Raw genomic sequence first — 21,173 nt, forward strand, 5'->3', positions numbered from 1 at the left:
CCTCAGTTTCCTCCCGGTGCGATGGGAGCCATCACACCGCCGGCGGGAGACGTGCTGGAGGCAGCGGTCTCACTAACGTCAGGCTTTGCATTACTTCTCCCCTCGGCAAACGGCCCCCACTCCCAGCCTGGAGCACACAGTAGGCGCTCCGGAAATGCTCCCCGAGAGGAGGAACGGGCCACTTCCTGCCCCCGAGCGGACTCTCCCGAGGACCGGCTCCCACCGCTCCTCTTCGGAGGCCATGTGGCATTCCTGCGGGAGGGGGTGGGCGCAGGAAGAAGGTGCCCGCCCGGCCCCGCCCCCTCCGGGCGCGGTGGGCGGGACGAAGCCCCCGGCCGCCTTCGGCCCGCCCCGCGGGGGGTGGGCGTAGCTCGCCGCGCTCCGCACAAAGTTTGTTTTCTCCCTCCAGGCGAGTGGGGGAGGGCGAGGAAAGCGCGGGGGGGGGGGGGCGGGAGGAGAGGGGATCTGACGTCAGGCCGCGAGGTGCTTTCCAGCCGCGAGCTGTCAGGCCGAGTGTCAGGCCCGGCAGGTACGCGGCGCGCTCCCCCGGCGCCCCCCGCCCCCTGCCAAGACGCCCGGCACCGAGCCAGGGGCCGCGTGGACGGAAAAGCCGCTCGGAAAAGTCAGTGCGGGGCGCAGGAGTGGGACAGAGTCGGGCGGGGGGCGCGCGGACAACTTGGAAAGTTTCTTTTTCTCGGCCGGGCGGGGGAGGGGGCGTCGTCCTGGCGCGTGCGATTGTGGGTGTGTAAGCTCTGGTGTTTGTGAGCCGCGACTGCTGGGGGGCGGGCGGGGGCCGGTGGGGGGGGGAATGTCGCACCGTCCCCCCCCCAAGTTGGAAGCTCTCTCGAGGCCCTTCTGGGGGGCCTAGCTTCTTACGATCCCAGCCCGTGAGAGGGCCGCCCCTGCCCGGGCCGGGGTGCGCGCGCGGGGGGCGGGTTTGTTTGGTTTAAAAAGTGCACGTTGCTAACCGCCAGCAGCCTCTCCCCCCTCCGCCCCCCCCCCCCCGCGGCGGCCCAGCGGAGGAGGGGGCCGCCGAGAGTGACAGCTGCGGGTGGGGGCCGCGGCAAGGGCCCGGGGCTGGGGGGCTGGGGAGCCCGCGCGAGTTCCCCTTTCCTTTGGAACAAAGGAAAGTCTGTCTCGGAGGCATCTGTCACTCCCAGGCGGGCCAAGGAAGCGGGGCGCGTGGGGCCGGCGACCCGAAGAAAGTTTGTGCGCGCCGGGACCCTCGGGCAGGCCGAGCGTGAGCCGAGCCTCCCGCGGGGGAAGCGCGCAGTTCTCTGGGGTAGGGGGCAGCCAACATGGAGTCTGGGCGCAGGGCTGGGGTGGGGGGGGCGGTGCGGAGGTGGGAGCCCAGCCCCCTCCCCTCCCCCTCCGGGCCGAGTTCGGAGCACAAAGCCGAGCGCGCAGGCTCGGCCAGCCCCGCGCCCCGAAGAGTCAGACAGCGCCAAGAGGTGGGGGAAGGGGGTGGGAACCAAACTTTTTCCTGCCCCGGGACAGACACGTGAGTTTTCTTTCTTTCAGAGCCCCCGCCCCACCCACTTTGCGGGCCGGCGGGGGAGCTGGGGCACCGAGTCTAGCGCGGGGTAGGGGGCTGAGGGGGTGCAGGCGCCCCGAGCGCAGGCCGATTCCCCGCCGCCCCGGGAGCCATGTGCTCCGACTTGGTCTGGGCGGCGGGGGAGACTGCGCGCTTTGTGTGAACTGCTGGGAATGCAGCGTGAGTGCGCGGCCCGGGGGAGTGTCCGGTCGAGCTGGGGGAGTTGTCAGAAAGTGCGTGCCGGAGTGGCTGCAGGTCGGCGTCGTGGAGTGTATAAGAGGGTGCACCGGGTGTCCTGTCGTGAGGGTGCTGCCACGGGCCAGTTGGGGTAAGAATTGATCGCTGGTGTGATGACGTTTGGAGTTTCCTCAGTCTGAGAGATCGTGGGTGGGCGGGTCGGTTGGAGTTTGCGGGTAGGCATATAGCCAGGAATTGGGCTGGTTTCGTGGGTACCAGTTGTTCGTGCTAGACGTGGGCTCTGTAAACTGTGTGTGTGCTGTGTTTGTCGGTGAAAACCTTGGTGGTTCCAGGAGCTCAGGGATGGGTTGGTGCCTGTTATCTGAGCACTGCTACAGAGTTGCCTGGTGGTGGTGTCTTTCTGTCTGGGTGTGAGTGTGGGGTGTGTTATGTGGGAAACCTCCCCCCTTTGTAAGCTGCCTGGAGTGCAGGACACGATGGTGGAGAGAGGTCTGTTGTAGGCTCAGGGGTCATCTCCACCCGCCACCCTAGGAACCCTGCAGACTGGGACTTGGTTGGCAGCCAGGGTGGAATTTATACAGATAACCCTGAGTAAACTTCTCATAGCCTGCCAGGACTGCATCCCTGAGCCCAGATCCGAACTGCCCTGGCCAGCTAACCCCCAGAAACCTGACCTCAGAAAGCAGCCTGCTGTTGGTGTTCTCTGAGGAGTGGCACCTCTAACCAGTGCCTGTCTCACCTCCAGGTGGCCTGGCTGGGAGGGTAGACCCTTCCCTCGAAAGCCTGGCCGAGCCAGCCCAGATATCTGGGCTCAGGCCCAAGTCGAGGAAACAAAACCTGGGAGATGCCAGAGTCTGTTGGCCCAGCCTGCTGGGTAGCTGTTAAAAGGCTGAGGAGGGAGGAGCCTTGAGATTCAGGCATTAGCTTGCCCTGGAACTTTTGGTTTTAAAATGTAAATCTCTTTTGCATGTGTGAACCAGAAGTTAGTCAGGCAGATGAGTAACTGAGTTGGGTTGTCTAGGGAAACCCCTTCCTACATTTGACAGGTGAAGAGGGGGTTCAAGCCCAGAGAGTAGAGCACACTTGCCAAGGTCACACAGCCAAGGGGAGAGAACCAGAGTCCAGCCTTGCTCATTTATCTGGATTTTTGAGGAATTGATTCATGGACCCAGCCAGGGGCTAGAAGACAAAAGAGAATGTCAGAGACAACCAATAGGGATGACTCAACACTCTTTGCAGGGCACAGTAGGCGCTGTAAATGTGAAACACCCCTTGCTGGAGGACCGTGGTGATTCATAGACTTTCCAGACCTGGGCAGCAAAATGCTAGAGTTCGGGCAGGCTGGCGAGAGTTGGTTGTTGATGGTGGCAAATGTCGGTCCAAACCTTGTTTCCGTACCCTATCCTGGAGGTGACATTTTTTTTCATAACAGCTTTATGGAGATGTAACTCACATATCCTACCACTCACCCATTTAAAGCAAACAAATGAGTGGTTTTAGTATACTCACAACTATGTAACCACCACCACAGTCAATTTTAGAACATTTTTATCACCTCAGAAAGAAACTCCATACCCTTTAGCTGTCCTCCTTCTAGTCCCTTCCCCCAGCCCATTCTACATTGGTCATTAAAATGGACTCATATGTATTTTTCATGACTTGCTTCTCTCACTTAGCATATTTTCAAGGTTCATCCACACTGTAGCATGGATCAGGACTTAGTTCCTTTACATGGTCAAATAATACTCCACCATATGGATGGACTACATTGCGTTTTTCCATTCCTCCACCGATGGACACTTGGGTTCTTTGCACCTTTTGGCTATTACGTATTATAATGTCACTATAAACGTTTGTGTTCAAGGTTTTTGTGTGAACGCAGGTTTTCATTTCTCTTTGGTAGATGTCTAGGAGTGAAATTACTGGGTCACATAACTGTTTAAATTAGGTAGTGCTCTCTCTGGGTGAGATGATTTTCTCATCTATAAAATGACGATAATAGTAGTATCTGTCTTAAAAGGACTTGACTGAGATAGTGTGAAGTGCTCCATACAGCGCATGGAAAACAGACCTCAGGGGTAGCTAAAATTCTTTGTAGTCTGGTACTGCTTCTTAAAGAGCTGCCACTTACCTCAGTAGTCCTCTACTGAGCGCATAAAATGAAGGCATCTCAGACTCATCCCTTCTAGGTTGCCCAGGCGAAGGTGTGGCCTGAGCCTTTGATTTACTGTTCCTCCATTTCGGTGTCCCAGGCTGTGATGATGATGTGTTTGGAGACAGGGAAAGGGTAAAAGGGAATGCGTGGTAATAATGTCCCCATCCCCTCTGTCACTTGTTCCAGGCTTGCCCAAGGTCCACCTGGCCCCTAGACACCATGTCAGACAGTGATCTGGGTGAGGACGAAGGCCTCCTCTCCCTGGCAGGCAAGAGGAAGCGCAGAGGGAACCTGCCCAAAGAATCCGTGAAGATCCTCCGCGACTGGCTGTACTTGCACCGCTACAACGCCTACCCCTCAGAGCAGGAGAAGCTGAGCCTTTCTGGACAGACCAACCTGTCAGTGCTGCAGGTAAGGAGCAGGTAGCAGGAGACCTGGGTTCTAGTCCTGTCTAAAGTCCTGTCGCTGATACACCGTGTGGCCACGTGACAACACCCACTCTGCCTCAAGGGAAGACCATGACATGAGGTGACTGCAGCTAGATCTGGGGGAGCTCTGAAGAGGCAAGGCACCACTATGAATGTCTTGGTGTCATTAACAGTGGAGTCCGTGGGGAAGGTGAGAAGGCGCCGAGTGTTTGGAATTTAGCAGGGTTTAGTGACTTGGTTGCAGAAGAGCAGCTAGTGGTCTGCAGTGTAGTTAAAAAAATGAGTTGGGGGACGCCTGGGTGGCTCAGTTGGTTGAGCGGCTGCCTTCGGCTTAGGTCATGATCCCAGCGTCCTGGGATCGAGTCCCACATCCGGCTCCGTGCTCGGCGGGGAGCCTGCTTCTCTCTCTGTCTCTGCCTGCCACTCTGTCTGCCTGTGCTCACTCTCGCTCTCTCTCTCTCTCTGACAAATAAATAAATAAAATCTTTAAAAAAAAAAAAAATGAGTTGGGATCATGGCCAAGGAAAGGGCAGAATTCAGAGGTTCTGGGTTCAAAACCCAGTTCTGCCACATAGGAGCAAAGGACCACATCTTGATTTCTCCATCTGTAAAGTAGGGGTTTGAATCCTCCCTTGCTTGACTGAATTGTTGTAAGGAGCACATTTAGAACTGAATGTGAAAGTGCTTTGGGGGCAACCTGGCTGGCTCAGTCAGTGGAGCACATGACTCTTGATCTTGGGGTTGTGAATGTGTGTCCTATATTGGGTGTAGAGATTACTTAAAAATAAAATCTTCTAAAAAAAAGAAAGAAAAGATGGGGCACCCGGGTGGCTTGGTAGAGCATCTGACTCTTGATTTCAGCTCAGGTCTTGATCTCAGGATCCTGGGATCCAGCCCCACATCGGGCTCCACGCTCAGCATGGAGTCTGCTTGTCCCTCTCTCTTCTCTGTCCCATGCCCACACCCCCACTCCCCACACACTCTCTAAAAATAAATAAAATATTTAAAAAAGAAAGAAAGTGCTATGTAAACATCCACATGAGCATACCTGAAGATCTCTTGTCCGCTTTTCGTCAGCGCACAAGGTATCATCTCCTTTGAACTGCCCGACTGCTGCCCTATAGGTGTTTTTGTTTTGTGTTCATGGCGCTGAGGTAGACACCCTGGACTATCACTGACTTGCCTGCAGTTTGGCTCTCATCTACCTGGGCGACACAGCAGGCCCCCAGTCTAGCGAAGGGCCATCCCCTGCCCCATGAGCCCCCAGTGCTCCCTTCATCAGCCGGCTAAGCCTCTACCCCAAGGCCCTCAGTCTCCTGTTCCAGCTGTCTTTTCCTAGCCTTTAATAGATTCCTTACTTGAATCTGTGGTGCTAACTCTCCTTCCTTCCCTTACCCCCCCCCCCCCACCTTGGAACCTCCCTTGTCTCCCCAGTTCCCATCCCTTCTCCATGATGCCTCATGCTGAGTATTCAGCCTTCGGAACTTCTGTCACCTGACTTTATACTTGCTGGGCAGTGGTTAATGGGAGTCTGTGAGAAAGGCTCTAGGGTTACAGAACCTGACTCAGATCCCATCTTCTCCACGAGAAGAAGCCTGGATGTTGGCCAGGTCCACTGCCTCTCCCTGAGCCTCACGTTCCTCATCTGCAAAAAGGAGATGATTGTGGTACTTGGCATAGCATATAAGGAAGAGGGATGGAGAAGGAAGATTCAAGGCTCATGGTGAGGTGAGCACGGAGTGGGTGTTTCTGCTCTTGTCATCCTCATCTCCTAGATCACAGGTCTTGGACTGACCCCAGGTGTCTGATAGTGCCTAGCATCTCACAGTGTACCAAGCACTCCCAATCAGAGCTGAGGTCCCAGAAAGGAACCAGACACATTCCCACCCTCAAGGTGTCTAGTCTAGGATGGGAAAGCAGGGAGGACCTAGCCATTGGTGTTTGTAAAAAGTGTTGCTGGGACAGAAGGCAGCAGAGACCCAAGCAGTGTGTCTAAGCCAGCCTGGAGTGTCAGCAGGCCTCCCGAAGAGGCAGACTTGAACTCACAGGATATAGAACAACACAGGCCAAAGGCTTGAGCCTGAAAACCAGGATCACCTCGATGGGCTCTTTGCTGATCTTCTGCCTCCAGCCTTTTTCCCTCAGTCCGTTCTTGCCTCTCTCTTTTTTTTTTTTTAAAGATTTTATTTATTTGACAGAGAGATCACAAGTAGGCAGAGTGGCAGACAGAGAGAGAGGAAGGGAAGCAGGCTCCCTGCCTAGCAGAGAGTCCTATGCGGGCTCGATCCCAGGACGCTGGGATCATGACCTGAGCTGAAGGCAGAGGCTTTAACCCACTGAGCCACCCAGGCGCCCCCTTTTTTTTTTTTTTTTTTTAGATTTTATTTTTATTTAGTTGACAGATCACAGGTAGGCAGAGAGACAGGCAGAGAGAGCAGGAGAAGCAGGTTCCCCACTGAGAAGAGCCTGATGTGGGGCTCCATCCCAGGACCCTGAGATCATGACCTGAGCTGGAGGCAGAAGCTTAACCCACTGAGCCACCCAGGCGCCCCTCTTTTTTTTTTTTTTCAAATGGGCTTTATTAAGCAGTTCATGAATTGGACAGCATCCCATCTAACTCCACTCCCTCAGTCCATTCTCCTGAACACAGAAGTATAAATCTGATTGTGTCACCACACATGGACCCCACTGTCCTCTGCAGAGAATCCAAACTCAGGAGCTTACCAGCTTCGCCTCTCAGTTCTTCCTGTCTCCAGGACCTGTGAACCTTTGGACCTCTGTTCCTCCAGGCCTTCTCCCTAGGTTTCTTCATGACTTTTCTGAACTTGGCTCACTCCGTGTAAGCTTTTCCTCATGAGCGCATTCTTGGACTAGGTCTGAGGCCACTGCTCTTGTGTTCCTGGTGCACCTCCTACCTGCGCTGCCACACTGCATTGAAATTGCTTGTGGTCAGGGACACCATTTCTTACAACTGAGTGATGTGCCAGGTTCTCTAATTTATTTTTCACAGACCCACCTCCCCGCAACATGTTGACTTGATAACATTTTTATTATTATGTCCCTTAAGCTGTCATGTCACTTAAGCGTGTATAAAAAACTGGGTTAAAAAAAAAACAAAACCTTCTTGCTTTTGCTCTTATAAATTGTAAAATAACCAGTTTTCCAGAGTAAAACTTCATGTAAAATGGTGGGTGGGGATGCTGCTTTGCTGGCCCGGCCGCCATGTGTAGTATGACAAAGGCGCTGACTCTGGACTTGAGCAAGTCTGGATTGCCGGAGGCCACTGCGCTCCTACTCGAGATCAGAATGGAAATGTGAAGCCAGAACATTCTTCCGAGAACTAGTGGATTCCTAGCTTGATATATCCCTGATTCCACTTAGAGAAATGTTGGGCTGAGGAAGGGCCGGCTGGATCCTGGCAAGCCCTGATGGGAAGGGTTCTGGTGTTGGCCACCCCGCTCTAGAGTCCTGCTGAGAGTTAAGGAGCAGTGGGGACCATGTGGCCCTGGGGGGGAACTATACCATGAATCCCACAGGGCCTCCACCCTTCTACCTCTTGGTGGTCTCACAGGCACCTCACATTTCTTGATTGGCAATGGATAACTTCTCCAAAAGGCTCTTTCTTTTTCTAAGGGGTGCCCCTTCATTTCCCTTCCTCAGCTCATTTGATCAGTCACCAATTCCTATGCATTCACCCCTTAAGTATTTCTGAAGTGTGGGTTTCCTTCCCTGGTCCAACCTATCATTGTCTTACCACTCGCTAGTCCACCATTAAAAGCCCTTCAGTGACTCCCGCCCACCTAATGACAGTATCACCTGCCCCTGTCTGCATAGCCGGCCTCACCCCTGCCTCCCCCCAGTACTCATGCCACACGAATCAGTACCCCAGACCACTTCATTCCCACTCCTAACCAGGGAGACCCTCAACTCTCAGAGGAACTGTGTGCTCCCACGGTACCATAACTGGGTCAGCACTTGGCCAAATGGACTGTGTAGCTGCTTTTTAGAACCGGAGGCTTCCTTATCACTATATCCCGAGTTTAGCTCAAGGCCTGGTATCTGGTAGGTGCTCAGTAAACCATTATTGAATTGATAGAAAATGAGGAAGTGTGGGGAAATGTCAACAGGCAGGACCTCAAAAGTAAAGAAGTGTAGCTTCTCAATCTGGAAAAATTGGCCCAGGTCCCTGGAGACATCTCTTTTTCCTGTGTTTAATTTTTTAAATTTCACTGTTTGTTAAGAACGTTTGCAAATATCCACAAAAGAGAATACTATAATGTACTCGTAGAACCAATCACCTGGCTTCAGCATGCTTCAGCGTTTTGCCAAGCTTGTTTTCTCTCTCCCTGGGGACAGTTCTTTTGATTGTCTCCTTTAACTGGCCCAAGAACAATCTCATTAGCAAGTCAATGAGTCATTTAACTAACTGGTTTGCTGGTACTTGCCTGGGGCTAGGCAGTTGGGAGGGTAAGACCAAAAAAAAGTCATTTGTGAAGGGTTTTCACAGGTCCCTGTGACACCCTCTGAGCCCACTTTATTGCTGTGGTTTCTAACTGTTCTGAGGGGCTGGCTGCCTGTTGGGGAGGGAAGGGAAGCGTGGCAGGGAGGGTTCGGGCCCCATTCTTCCACTCATACTGATTGGGGGTGTGCTCTGTGCCAGGCCCAGTGTTGTGTGCTGGAAAACACAGTGGTAGAACAGGCACTATCTCTGCCCCTTGGGTAGCCTCTTTAGGAAGGAAAGACAATATTTAATGGACTAAGAATTCAGTGTAATTAATTGCAAGTGTGGTGTCAGCTGAGCTCCCCATTCCTTTCAAGTCCATTAGAACTCCATTCAAATGGAGTTACCTGAGAGGCTTTGCAAAGCGAGAGAGGGGCTAAGGGTCAGCAGAGAGGATGGGGTGAGCGGGTTAAACCACTGGTTCCTAAGTCTGGGCAGCAGAACTCAGGGAATTTGTTTAAAAACACGCATTCCTGACTCCACCCCCACCCCACCCCAATCCCACTGGACCTGTACAGCAGATGAGATCATTTTTTTTTTTAATTTTTTTATTTGTAAATAATCACACCCAACACCGGTTTTGAACCCACAACTCTGAGATCAAGTGTTGCACGCTCCACCAACTGAGCCAGCCAAGCACCCCCAAGAGATAGCTATTTTTTAAACTCACCTTCAAGGTGATTATAATACAGCCAGCTGCTTTTGAGAGCACCTGGGTATGGGTGGTCATAACACAAGTGGGGGTCCAGTGATATTTGGGAAAGGTCCTTCCATGTCTTCACTTCTCTCCCTTCTTTTGCGTCTGTCTTGGGCAGCTGAAAAGACAATAGAATGAAAGCACGCGTGTGTGTCGCCTTCTTCAAAGGCCCTTCTCTGATCTTTGTGGCCTTCATCAGCTTCCTGGTGCCCTCCCACTCCCGTTTGCAGCAGGGATTCCTCCCACATTCTTTATCGCAGCCACTGATACAAAGTAGGGGCAGGACAGCCGCTAGTCGCATAGGGCCAGTTTATGGTAGAGATAGGCGTTGAGGCACCCAGCCTGGGTTGTGCCATATCAGTCACGGAATTCACCTTGGCATTCTCCCTACCACCTCCCCAAGGACCTTGAGTGGGGGCAAATCACGTGCTTTTTCCCTGACTTGGGCATGGGTCGGCAGCTGGAAGGGGCTACAGAAGTTCCTGCTGGCCTGTTATCACAGCCCGGCCCTGCCGGTGCACGCAGGCCTGCCCTTGCCCGGCCCCCCTCAGCTGCGCATTTCTAGCGGATGAGAAGACAAAACAGACAGCAGGCTGCCAAGTTTCTGTGGACCAGGCTGAGCATGTGGGAGAGAGGTTTCTGCTCTTCCCAGAATACTGAGCCAAAATGGGAGGTGCTGCTAGGGGCTAGGTGCCCACACAGCTGCTAATAAACGCCTAAGTTCTCCTCCCCAAGCCTGCTTTCTTAACAGAAATCCTCATCCCTACTTCACTTGAACCAGGTCACGGTGACCTGACACCTTCCCTGAGCACAGAGCGAAGGGGAGCAGGCGCAGTGCTCTCTGGTGGCACCGGTTGCTACTGAGGCAGCGGCAGGACGCAGGAGGGGAAGCATCCCGAGGAGCAGAAAAGGCTTCAGTCTGTTCTCTTCACCTGGCAGTAGGGGTTGCCTGGAAGTGGTGACCTTGAGCAAGTTACCGAGCTCTGATCAGGGCCTCTGTTTCTTCCCCGGTTCAAAGAAAGTGGTCATCGCAGTACCTATCTCCTAAGTTGGAGATGAAGTAATTAGATGGAAATGTTCAGAACAGCACCTGGTATGTTTTGTGTTCAACGAGTGTTTGCTCTCAGGATTATGGCCATGATTATTCGGTTGTCAGTTCCCCGTTTCCTAAGACACAGCAAAGCACAGGCCCTAAAGCCTGGAGACCTGGGTTTGGATCCCCACTCTAGACTCGGAGCCTGTGTGACTAAGCCTGGAGACCTGGGTTCGGATCCCCACTCTAGACTCGGAGCCTGTGTGACTCTGGGCATGTTCTTTCGTCTTTTATGAGTTCAGTTCCCTCCTTAGTACTTAGAGGACACTGCTGACTACCCTCCAGCTTGTACAGATGAAACATAATGCAAGCGAGGCGGCTGGCATGGTACTTAGTATCAGAGGTGCTGAATTCCTTTCCCTTGCCTCACCCAGCTGTTCAGCCCTACCTCCCTCTGGGGCTCCCCTGCAGCCTTAGCCAGCATTCAGCTCAGCCTGTGTCTGCTGATGCCTGCTGGTATGTGTGTGCGTGTGTTTGTATTGGGAAGACCCTGGAGATGAAGAGGCAGAAATGAGAACCCCTGGAATGGAGAGGAAGAGAAGCTACTAGAAGGCTCTGGCTCTTCCCTCAACAGGAGCTTTTGTACCTGCTAAGCAAGGAGCCAGGACAACTCCAGGCACCAGCCCCTGCCCTAAGTGGCTGTCCCTTTGGCTAGGTAGAGACAGACTCCATAGGAAGATGGCAGCCAAGAGCTTGCCCTGGAAATGGGCCAGGAGAGGTGATAAGCAGGGGTAGAAACTGGTGCAGGAGCCTTAAGGAAAGCTGAGCCTTGATCCATTTACCAAACCTTAGAGGAACGTGAGCCATTGCTGCAGTCCACACAGTTCCCAATATCCCGCCACAGGTGAGGGGCAGAGGGTTCTGGTGTCTGCCGTGTGCGGCAGCTGGTACATGGTCTGTATCTGTCGATCAACAGGGAGAAGAGACAGGGCCGGGAGAGGGAGCTACAGTGTGCAGGTGTGTAGGTCAGCAGGCCACTGTTGAGGCCCTTCAGTAGTATGCCTTGGTGTCCTGGCCTGCTTCTGTCAGTTCTGCACCAAGTCTGCAAAGACTAAATTGGGTCTTCCCGTTCTTGTCCCCACCACTGGTTGCAATTTTATATCCACTTGTAGGATTTCTTTTTTAACTCTCTCTTCCCAACGTGAACTTGTCTGAAGGCTGGGATTATGTCTGTGTTGTTTGCTGCCGTGTTTCTGGGCCCAGGAACGCAGGTGCTTCAGAGCTGGTTTTGACCGAGGGAACCGATCAGAGCCTCTTCTGTGCGTTGCAGATATGTAACTGGTTCATCAACGCCCGGCGGCGCCTTCTCCCAGACATGCTCCGGAAGGACGGCAAAGACCCCAATCAGTTCACCATCTCCCGCCGTGGGGGGAAGGCCTCAGATGTGGCCCTGCCCCGAGGCAGCAGCCCCTCCGTGCTGGCTGTGTCTGTACCAGCCCCCACCAATGTGCTCTCCTTGTCCGTGTGCTCCGTGCCACTCCACTCAGGCCAGGGGGAGAAGCCAGCAGCCCCCTTCCCACCAGGGGAGCTGGAGCCCCCGAAGCCCCTGGTGACCCCTGGCAGCACACTCACTCTACTGACCAGAGCTGAAGCCGGAAGCCCCACAGGTGGACTCTTCAACACGCCACCGCCCACACCCCCAGAGCAGGACAAGGAGGACTTCAGTAGCTTCCAGCTGCTGGTGGAGGTGGCGCTACAGAGGGCTGCTGAGATGGAGCTTCAGAAGCAGCAGGACCCATCGCCCCCCTTACTGCACACTCCGATCCCCTTCGTCTCTGAAAACCCCAAGTAGGCATCTGCCAAAAGGGGTGCTCGAGGCTCGAGCCAGCTGTCCTGGGTTTCCATTTGGGTTCCCTTTCATACAGAGGGTTTTCTTGGATCACTGCCAAACATCGGGATCATCTCCTCTGTCCAGAGGTCTTCAGCAGGAAGATGCCAGCTGGTGTCACTGCACCGTGACGGGGACCTCTCTGCTAACTGCCGTTTCTCCAGGCCTCCTCAGTGATGAGATTGAGATCGGAGACAGGCATGGTGCTGCTGCTGCTTCTCCAGAGAATCCCTAGGACACCTCTGTTCCAGCCTGCTTTCCTGGCTGGGCACAGGAAACCTGCCACATTCAGACCTACGCCCGGGAGCTGGGCCTCTCTGTGTTAAGCGAAGTGTGGACAGTCCACGTTCATAAGTGTGAACAAAAGAGAAGAGGAACCCAGCAGATGTAACAGAACTGACTCCAGTTGAATGTTCAGGTTTTCACTAAACTTTATTTTTCCTTTTTTGCTGGGGTTTGCATTAATGGGAGTAGTTAGCCCAGGTGTGGGGAGTCAGTGTGTGTTGCCTGAGGGAGTCTGATGAACTGGGAATTAGGCACCACTGCAACTGGTGAGTGTTTTACAAGGAAGGAGTATCTTTATTTTGGGGACCAGCTAAATCTCTGCAAAATTCCAAATGGTTGTTTTATTGTTGGTATGATTTACCAAAAAAAAAAAAAGGACACACACACACACACAAAAACTCCTTTTTGAGCTTTGGCTTTTCTACGTCAGGCACAAAGCCTTTAAGAATAAAGGGTCCAATACAGAATCTGACCAAACCTTCTAAGCGCAGAGCAGAGAAGGATGATAAAACCGGAGAGGTGGTTATTGGTTTGGTTTGTTCGTTTTTCTGTTTTGTTTTTTAAATTTTTGTTTTTACTATGTTTTGGGGGACAGGGGAAGTAAGCTAGACCAAGGCAGTGGGTTTTTTGGTTTTGTTTTGTTTTTTCTCCTTAATGTTTTCCCCTCTTTATCCTTGAAAGTTTGGCCAAGCAGCCTGAGTTTTTAATTCCTTTAAGAACTTGGATTAGTGGGGCCAGAACGGAAAAAGCTGCCAGTAGCTCCTACTTGGAGAGAAGTGAGCCACCTACTGGTCAAGAAGCCCTTGTAGCTGACTCCGATGGGCAGTTATTCCCATGACAGTGGCAAGAACCTATTCCTGGAAGAAGCAGGGAATGTGCCACCAGCTGCTGAGAAGCTGCCTTCTCTGGAGGCTGGGGCTGGAAGTCGGTTAGGAAGCCTGTCCATTGTGTCTTGTATTGCACCTTTCTCTAAATTGGAGTTGCAGAGCCCTCTGCTCTGAACTTCACAGTGAAATAGATCACAGTCTTAATCTTCTCCCTCCTCTCCATTTTTTATTTTCCTGTCTCACTGCTAACAGGCGTTTGACAGCAATACACCCCATCTTTATATATCCTAAGAAACACTAATTCTAGGTTACTATTAGCCAAAATATTTTTGTTCTGAATAATGTTGTTACTGGGCCGAAAGACAGGTCAGGAGCCCTCAGCCTGTAGTTTCCTGAAGTTGCCCAGGCAGGCAGGCACAACGGGGAGATTCCTGGGGGTTAACTGACTTGGGTGGGCCTGGCCAGGAGAAAGGCAGCAATGTGTGTTCTGTCCTTTCTGGGATGGTGTCTGAAGGCTTCAGGGAGGCTACCTGACTTCTCAGTGGCTTGGCCTACCCACTGCTGTGGGAATGGGGATTAGTTACTTAAGGAGAGGGAGCTTTGCTCTCTGTGAGCAAGTGAGTGGGCAAGTTTCCTAGGCTCTCTCTTTTGCCAGCCCAGCCCGTCCTTGCATGTCCCAGGGGGATCAGGGATCCTTGCCCTCCTGAGGCCCAGCTGGGGAAGAAAGAACAGCAGCTTCCTGTCTTGAAGAAGCAGCTGAAGCTGCTGTCTGCCCAGCCTGTTCAACCCCACTCATGTCTGAGCCCAGGTCTGGTAGGACTGTTGGAAGATGCTTATAGCAAGAGCCCCTGGCAGTGTATTGGGCTGGGGTGGGACTTTTCCTTCCCACAGTTCACTGAGCAGTAGAGATGGTGAGGGGTGAGGAGCCATGCTGCTGAATTCTGGTTGGCATTCCCCCCTTGTGCGGGATGGGGAGGCTGGACGTGGGGCAGCCTCTGCTTGGTTGGGTTGTGAGAGAAACCTGGAGAAGCACAGTTATCCCGTTGAATTATTTGAGCAAAAAACTACTGTAAATAACTTTTGTTTTTGTCTTTCGTCAAATAAAGTTGTTTTTGGTTTTTGTTTTGTTTTGCTTTGCTTTTTAAAGCAGAAACAGATTGACCCACAGTGACCCTGGGCCCCGTTCAGGGGTGGGGCAGTTGCTGAGTTCTTACAGGGCCTTAATCGTCCCCCCCCTCTAGCAGCCACCTGTCAGTGTTGGGCGCCCTGCATCCTTATTCTTTGGCCTCAACCCTGGTTCATAACCCTTTCACCATAGTGCGTAGGGGGCATATGCCTCCCAAGCTGTACCAGTCTTCCCTGGATAAACACTCAAGCTTTGGGGTTGCTGAGTGGTGAGGGAACTTAGGGAGCTGGCAACTTTATCCTCCCCCTCAACCAGTGAGGAAAGCATAGGACTGCAGTATGACGCTGGCACAGAAAGCAGCAGAGATGAGATGGATGCTTTAGTCGTGTCTGAAATGTACCACCTCTAGACTTCCATGTTACAGAAGCTAGTAAATTTCCCTTTTTCTTTTTTTTTTTTTAAGATTTTATTTATTTGACAGAGATCACAAGTAGGCAGAGAGGCAGGCAGAGAGAGAGGAGGAAGCAGGCTCCCCGCTGAGCAGAGAGCCCGGTGTGGGGCTCAATTCCAGGACCCTGAGATCATGACCTGAGCCAAAAGCAGAGGCTTGAGCCACCCAGGCACCCCTAAATTTCCCTTTTTTGCTTAAGGTAGCTAACTGTGAGTTTCATTTACTTCATAATGAAGCAACTATACATTTCACTGCAGCCCAAACAGTGCATAGTCAAGGCCTGCAGCAGTAAACACCCTTGCTATATGCCTGGGCCTATCCAGTGTTCATTATTACTTTAATTTTTGTATACACACAAAAGAAGGCAGATGCCCTTCTCATAAGTAAAGAAACTGAGGATTTGTTAAATTAATTGGCCTGAACCGTACAGCCAGTAATAAATGGAGCAAGGATATGAATTCAAGTCCATCTTACTTGGAGGTCACCTTGACATCTGCCTGGACCTTATTTGAACTAGTGATGGGCAGTTCACTGACTACTGGCATTTAACCAATATCGTTTTTGGGCTAAACACTAGAAATTTCTAATACTGAACCAGATTGGCTTCTGATGACAAAGAGACCTAGATGGAGGATGTCCAATCTCCCACAAGTCATTCTCCTTTAGAAATTTGGAGTCGCTGCCTCCCTATTCTCGTTTCCCAGATTAAAGAGCTCCAGTTTGAGAATTTAGCCATTCATCCAAGGTCCTGGTTTTCCACTTCCTCTGTCAGTAACCCTCAAACTGTACACTTGGCTGTAGGGCTTGGCAGAACAGGGACATTCTGTGGAAGGGCTCTTCAAAATAATTTCAATTCTCATTTTCATCTGGAAAATGAATATTAATATTACCCTAAAGGGGGAAATCTTTTGGCTGGTCTGACTGCCTTAGAAGAAATGGCTTCCTACAAATACTTTTCAGAGAACTGAAACCAAAAGCATCTTCTGTGACAAGCTTCAAACTGATGAACCCCTGAGTAAGCACGCACTTTAGATAATGATTATTTTTTATTTATTTATTTTTAAAGATTATTTATTTACTTATTTGACAGAAATCACAAGTAGGCAGAGAGACCGGTGAAGGGGGAAGCAGACTTTGCTGAGCAGAGCGCCCGATGCGGGGTTCGATCCCAGGACGCTGAGATCATGACCTGAGCTGCAGGCAGAGGCTTAACCCACTGAGCCACCCAGGTGTCCCAGGAAATAGCATTTAAATGCATTTCTGGAGGCACCTGGCTGGCTCAGTCAGTAGAGCATGCAACTCTTGATCTCAGGGTTGTGAGTCTGAGCCCCACGTGGCGTGCAGAGATTACTTAAAAAAATAAAATCTTAAAACAAAACCCTCTAGGGCTGGACTCAACTCTGGATTTAAAAAGTACACTCTGGGGCGCCTGGCTGGCTCACCCAATGGAGCATGCAACTCTTGATCTCAGGGTTGTGAGTCTGAGCCCCACGTGGCGTGCAGAGATTACTTAAAAAAATAAAATCTTAAAACAAAACCCTCTAGGGCTGGACTCAACTCTGGATTTAAAAAGTACACTCTGGGGCGCCTGGCTGGCTCACCCAATGGAGCATGCAACTCTGGATCTCAGGGTCATGAGCTCTAGCCCCATGTTGGCGGTAGAGATTACTAAAAAAATAATAACAACAATAAAAAAAAAAAGATAAAAACTACACTCTAGTTTAGAAACTGCTAATGGGAAAAACTCCCAGAGGGGAGGGGCTCAGCCTGTCTTGGTGTGCTGTAAGCTTGGTATGTTAGCCCCTGCAGCTGCAGAGAAGGGAACTCGGGAAATGTGGAAATAATAATTACCAACGCTCTCAATGCTGCTGGTTTCCAAAGCTCTTCTCTGTAATCTAAGCCTGTGTTCAGATTCTGGCTCTGTCACCTAATGAGCTGTCATGATCCCAGACAAGTCAATTTACCACTCCAAACTTCAGTGTCCTCATCAATAAAATGGGCATAGTAATATTCACCTCTTAGAAGGATGAAATAGGATATTCCATGTTACCATTATTATATATTGTTATTACCTGGCCTCTCAGTAGAGGGCTGAGTGTAAAACAGAACTATGACAATAACTTGCCCCATACCACACAGCTGTTAAGAGGCAGAACTGGAAGGAATGACCAAGAGAAGTAGTTCTCAAGCTTTAATATGTATCAGAATCATCAGGAGAGCTTCCAAAAATCCAAATTCCCAGACCTCACCCCCAGAGAGTCCAGGAATCTGCACTCTTCACTTACGCACAGAAGATTCTCACGCTATTGCTCAAAGGACCTGATCAGGACACTGACTTATCTGAAGGAAGGTTCGAGGTTAAGACAACACCTCTTCTTTCAAAGTTTTAAGATGGGAGGAAGAAGGGTACCACCAAGCAGTTTACCCCCTGCCAAACCATTTGACTTCTCCTCAGCTCCCACGAGTCTATGGTGGCCTGAAGGTCAAGTGTAGCTTTCCTAAGATTGTCATTTTAATTACATAAATAATCCACATTTACTGCAGAAAATTTTAAAGATAAAGGAAAGGAGTTCAGTATAGTGGTTAAGAGCCCAGCCAACTTCTGGAGGAAAACGTGTAAAACATTTAACAAAGCTGGCACCTAGTAAGAACCCCATAAGTTGCCTTTTTATCATAGGCAAAAAAGAGGACCTGGATACAAACTCAGACCTCTACTTCACAACGAGTGCACTTTCCATGGCTTGTGGATTTTTTCCTACAGGACTCTTGATTTCTGTGACTCCATCTGTGTCTGCCTGGGGCCCTCAGTCTTACCCCTCTGAGCACACTTTCCCCCCAAACCCTCCTACAAGCAGCTGGCAGTGGCATAGAGGCATTCAGCTGAGAGGACATACTTCGGCCCGAAGGCTGAGATCATGTGTTTAACTGGTGCTTAGAAAGTTCCAATCTCACAAAAGCAAAATCTGTCCTACTTCCAAATCTCTCTCCCACTTCCAAATCTGACTCTTCATCAAGTTCTTTTCCATCTTAGACCACCCAGCATGTTTATTTTAACCAGATGGATGCACGGGGATTCAGCCAGACTCCCCACTTCCTAAGATAAGGAGAGCCTTGGGTGAAAGCACAAAGGGATCAAGTCTCAGCCCCATAAATACCCTCTAGGCAAGGGTTCTCCATGCTAGCTCCCAGCTTGGCTTTGTCTGCTCCTAGGAAGCTAAGAGGAGGAACACAGATCAGGTTTCGGATGCCTATTGAACCTCTAACTTACTGTGTGACACTGAGCTGGGCTGGATCTATAGACCCTCTAAATATAACTTTCTATGACACCCCACCCCCCTGTAATCACAAACTTAATGAATCTCAGTTAAGATAAGAGCTTCACAATATAATACTACATATAAAACTTTTCTTGCAAAAATAAAGTTATCTGTTTACAGATGATATAATCACATATGTAGAAAATCCTTTGGAGTCCACCAAAAGAAAAAAAAAAGGACAAATGAATTCAGCAAAGTTGCAGAATACAAAATCACACAAAAATCAGTTGTGTTTCTATACACAAACAATGAACAATCCGAGAAGGAAATTTTTTTAAAAATTCAATTTAGAATAGCATCACAAAGGGGGACCTGAGTGGCTCAGTGGGTTAAAGCCTCTGCCTTCGGCTCAGGTCATGATCCCAGCGTCCTGGGATCGAGCCCTGCATCGGGCTCTCTGCTCGGCAGGGAGGCTGCTTCCCTTCCTCTCTCTCTGCCTGCCTCTTTGCCTACTTGTGATCTCTGCCTGTCAAATAAATAAATAAAATCTTAAAAAAAAAAAAAAACAAAGATAGCATCACAAAGAATAAACTAGTTAAGAATTAACAAAAAAATGATAAAACATTGCTGGATGAAATTAAGGAAGATAAAAATAAATGGAAAAGTATCTTGTGTTCATGGATTGGAAGACTTACCTATAGATCTTCACTGCAATCTCTACCAAATCCTATGGATTTTTTTTCTTAGTAGGCTCTACACCCAACTTGGGGTTTGAACTCACAATCCCAAGATCAAGAGTTGCATGCATGTTCTACCAACTGAAGCAGCCAGGTGACCCTCCAGTGACTTTTTTTTTTTTTTTAACAGAAATAGAACAACTTGTTCTAAAATGTATATGGAATCTTAAGGAACCCCAATAACCAAAACAATCTTGAAAAAGAACAAAGTTGGGGTGCCTGGGTGGCTCAGTGGGTTAACTTCTGCCTTCGGCTCAGGTTGTGCTCTCAGGGTCCTGGGATCAAGCCCCAAATCAGGCTCTCTGCTCAGCAGGAAGCCCACTCCCCCCCCCCCCACCTACTTGTGATCTCTCTCTGTCAAATAAATAAATAAAATCTTAAAAAAAAAAAAAGAACAAAGTTGGAAGACTCACACCTGATTTCAAAACTTACTACAAAGCTAAAGTAATCAAAACTGTGTGATATAGGCACAAAGACAGAAAAAAAAAAAGGCCAAAGGAATAGGATTTGACAGCCCTGCAATAAACCCTCACATATGTGGGCAAATGATTTTCAACAAAAGCGCTAAGACCATTCAATGCTGAAAGGACTGTCTTTTTAACAAATGGTGTTGGGAAAACTGGATATCCACATGTAAAAGAATAAGTTAGACCCTTACCTAACACCATATAAAAAAATCAACTCAGTGGGACACCTGTCTGGCTCAGTCAGTGGAGCATGTGACTCTTGATCTTGTGGTCATAACTTCATAGAGCATACATTAAACAACAACAACAACAAATTAACTCAAAATTGATCAAACAGTTAAATATAAGTGCTAAACTAAACTCTGATAAGAAATCAGGGGATGGGGGCGCCTAGGTGGCTGGGTTAAGCCGCTGCCTTCGGCTCAGGTCATGATCTCAGGGTCCTGGGATCGAGTCCCGCATCGGGCTCTCTGCTCAGCGGAGAGCCTGCTTCCCTTCCTCTCTCTCTGCCTGCCTCTCTTGTGATTTCTCTCTGTTAAATAAATAAATAAATAAATCTTTAAAAAAAAAAAAAAAAGAAATCAGGGGAGGGGCACCTGGGTAGCTCAGTGAGTTAAGCCTCTGCCTTTGGCTCAGGATCCTGGAATCGAGCCCTGCATTGGGCTCTCTGTTCGGCAGGGAGCCTGCTTCCTCCTCTCTCTCTGCCTGCCTCTCTGCCTACTTGTGATCTCTGTCAAATAAATAAATAAATAAATCTTTAAAAAAGAAAGAAAGAAAGAAAGAAATCAGGGGAGAAGCTCGTTGACATTAATTTGGCAATTTTTTAAGGGTTTTTTTTCCTGTTGTTGTTTTGTTTTTTAAAGTAATCTCTATACCCAATGGGGGCTTGAACTCACAACCCTGAGACCAAGAGTCATGCTTTGGGGCACCTAAGGTGGCAAAGCCAGCTTAGCATCTGACTCTTGGTTTTGGCTCAGGTCCTCATTTCAGGATTGTGAGTCCAAGCCCCATGTTGGGTTCTTGCTCAGTGCAGAGTCTGCTTAAGACTCTTCCTCTGCACTCCCCTCTCCTCTAAAATAAATAAATAAATCCCTTTTTTTTTTTTTAAGAGTCACATGCTCTTCCAACTGAGCCAGCTAGGCACCCTGGTAGTGATTTCTTGGATATGATACCAAAAGCACAGGCAAAAACAAAAAATTGGACAAACTACACTTCATGAAAATTAAAAACTTTAAAAAAATTGTTAAGTAATCTCTATTTATTAAAGGGACATGAACTCACAAGCCTGAGATCGAGTCACATGCTCTACCAACTGAGCCATCAGGGCATCCCCCAAATTAAAAACTTTTGTGTATCAAAGGATACTACTATCCACAGAGTAAAAAGGTAACCCACAGAACAAGAGAAAATATTTGAAAATTACATAAATAATAAAGGATTAATATCCAGAATATATACAGAACTCCTAAAAACTCAACAACAACAAAAGACAAATGACAAGACTCAAAAAAATGGGCAAGGGTTTGGAACAGACATTTCTTCAAAGATATCCAAATGACCAATAAGCACATGAAAAGATGCTCAAGCTC

The 21,173-nt window shown here is 49.8% G+C and overlaps 1 protein-coding gene across 4 annotated transcripts; it reads left to right on the forward strand.

The window, feature by feature from the left end:
* The first annotated feature begins 20 nt into the window (after positions 1–20).
* On the forward strand, positions 21–13,835 carry TGIF2 (TGFB induced factor homeobox 2). Of its 4 annotated transcripts, none has more exons than XM_045980385.1 (3): positions 21–390; positions 4,074–4,298; positions 11,877–13,835. In XM_045980385.1, exons 1-3 carry the CDS (start codon positions 22–24, stop codon positions 12,396–12,398), a joined length of 1,116 nt encoding a protein of 371 aa, XP_045836341.1. In that variant the 5' UTR covers position 21; the 3' UTR covers positions 12,399–13,835. The 4 variants fall into 4 exon arrangements, with proteins under 4 accessions (XP_045836341.1, XP_045836342.1, XP_045836344.1 ...); XM_045980386.1 differs by lacking the exon at positions 21–390 and adding an exon at positions 405–622; XM_045980388.1 differs by lacking the exon at positions 21–390 and adding an exon at positions 456–529.
* The last annotated feature ends 7,338 nt before the right edge of the window (positions 13,836–21,173 follow it).

This window comes from Meles meles, chromosome 16, assembly GCF_922984935.1.
Source record: "Meles meles chromosome 16, mMelMel3.1 paternal haplotype, whole genome shotgun sequence".
NCBI classification, from domain to species: Eukaryota; Metazoa; Chordata; class Mammalia; order Carnivora; family Mustelidae; genus Meles; species Meles meles.

Coding starts and splice junctions, on each gene's coding strand:
- TGIF2 (XM_045980385.1), top strand. CDS start 22: ATGGGAGCCATCACACCGCCGGCGGGAGACGTGCTGGAGGCAGCGGTC. Junction 391..4,073: donor CTCGCCGCGCTCCGCACAAA/GTTTGTTTTCTC, acceptor CACTTGTTCCAG/GCTTGCCCAAGGTCCACCTG. Junction 4,299..11,876: donor CCAACCTGTCAGTGCTGCAG/GTAAGGAGCAGG, acceptor TGTGCGTTGCAG/ATATGTAACTGGTTCATCAA.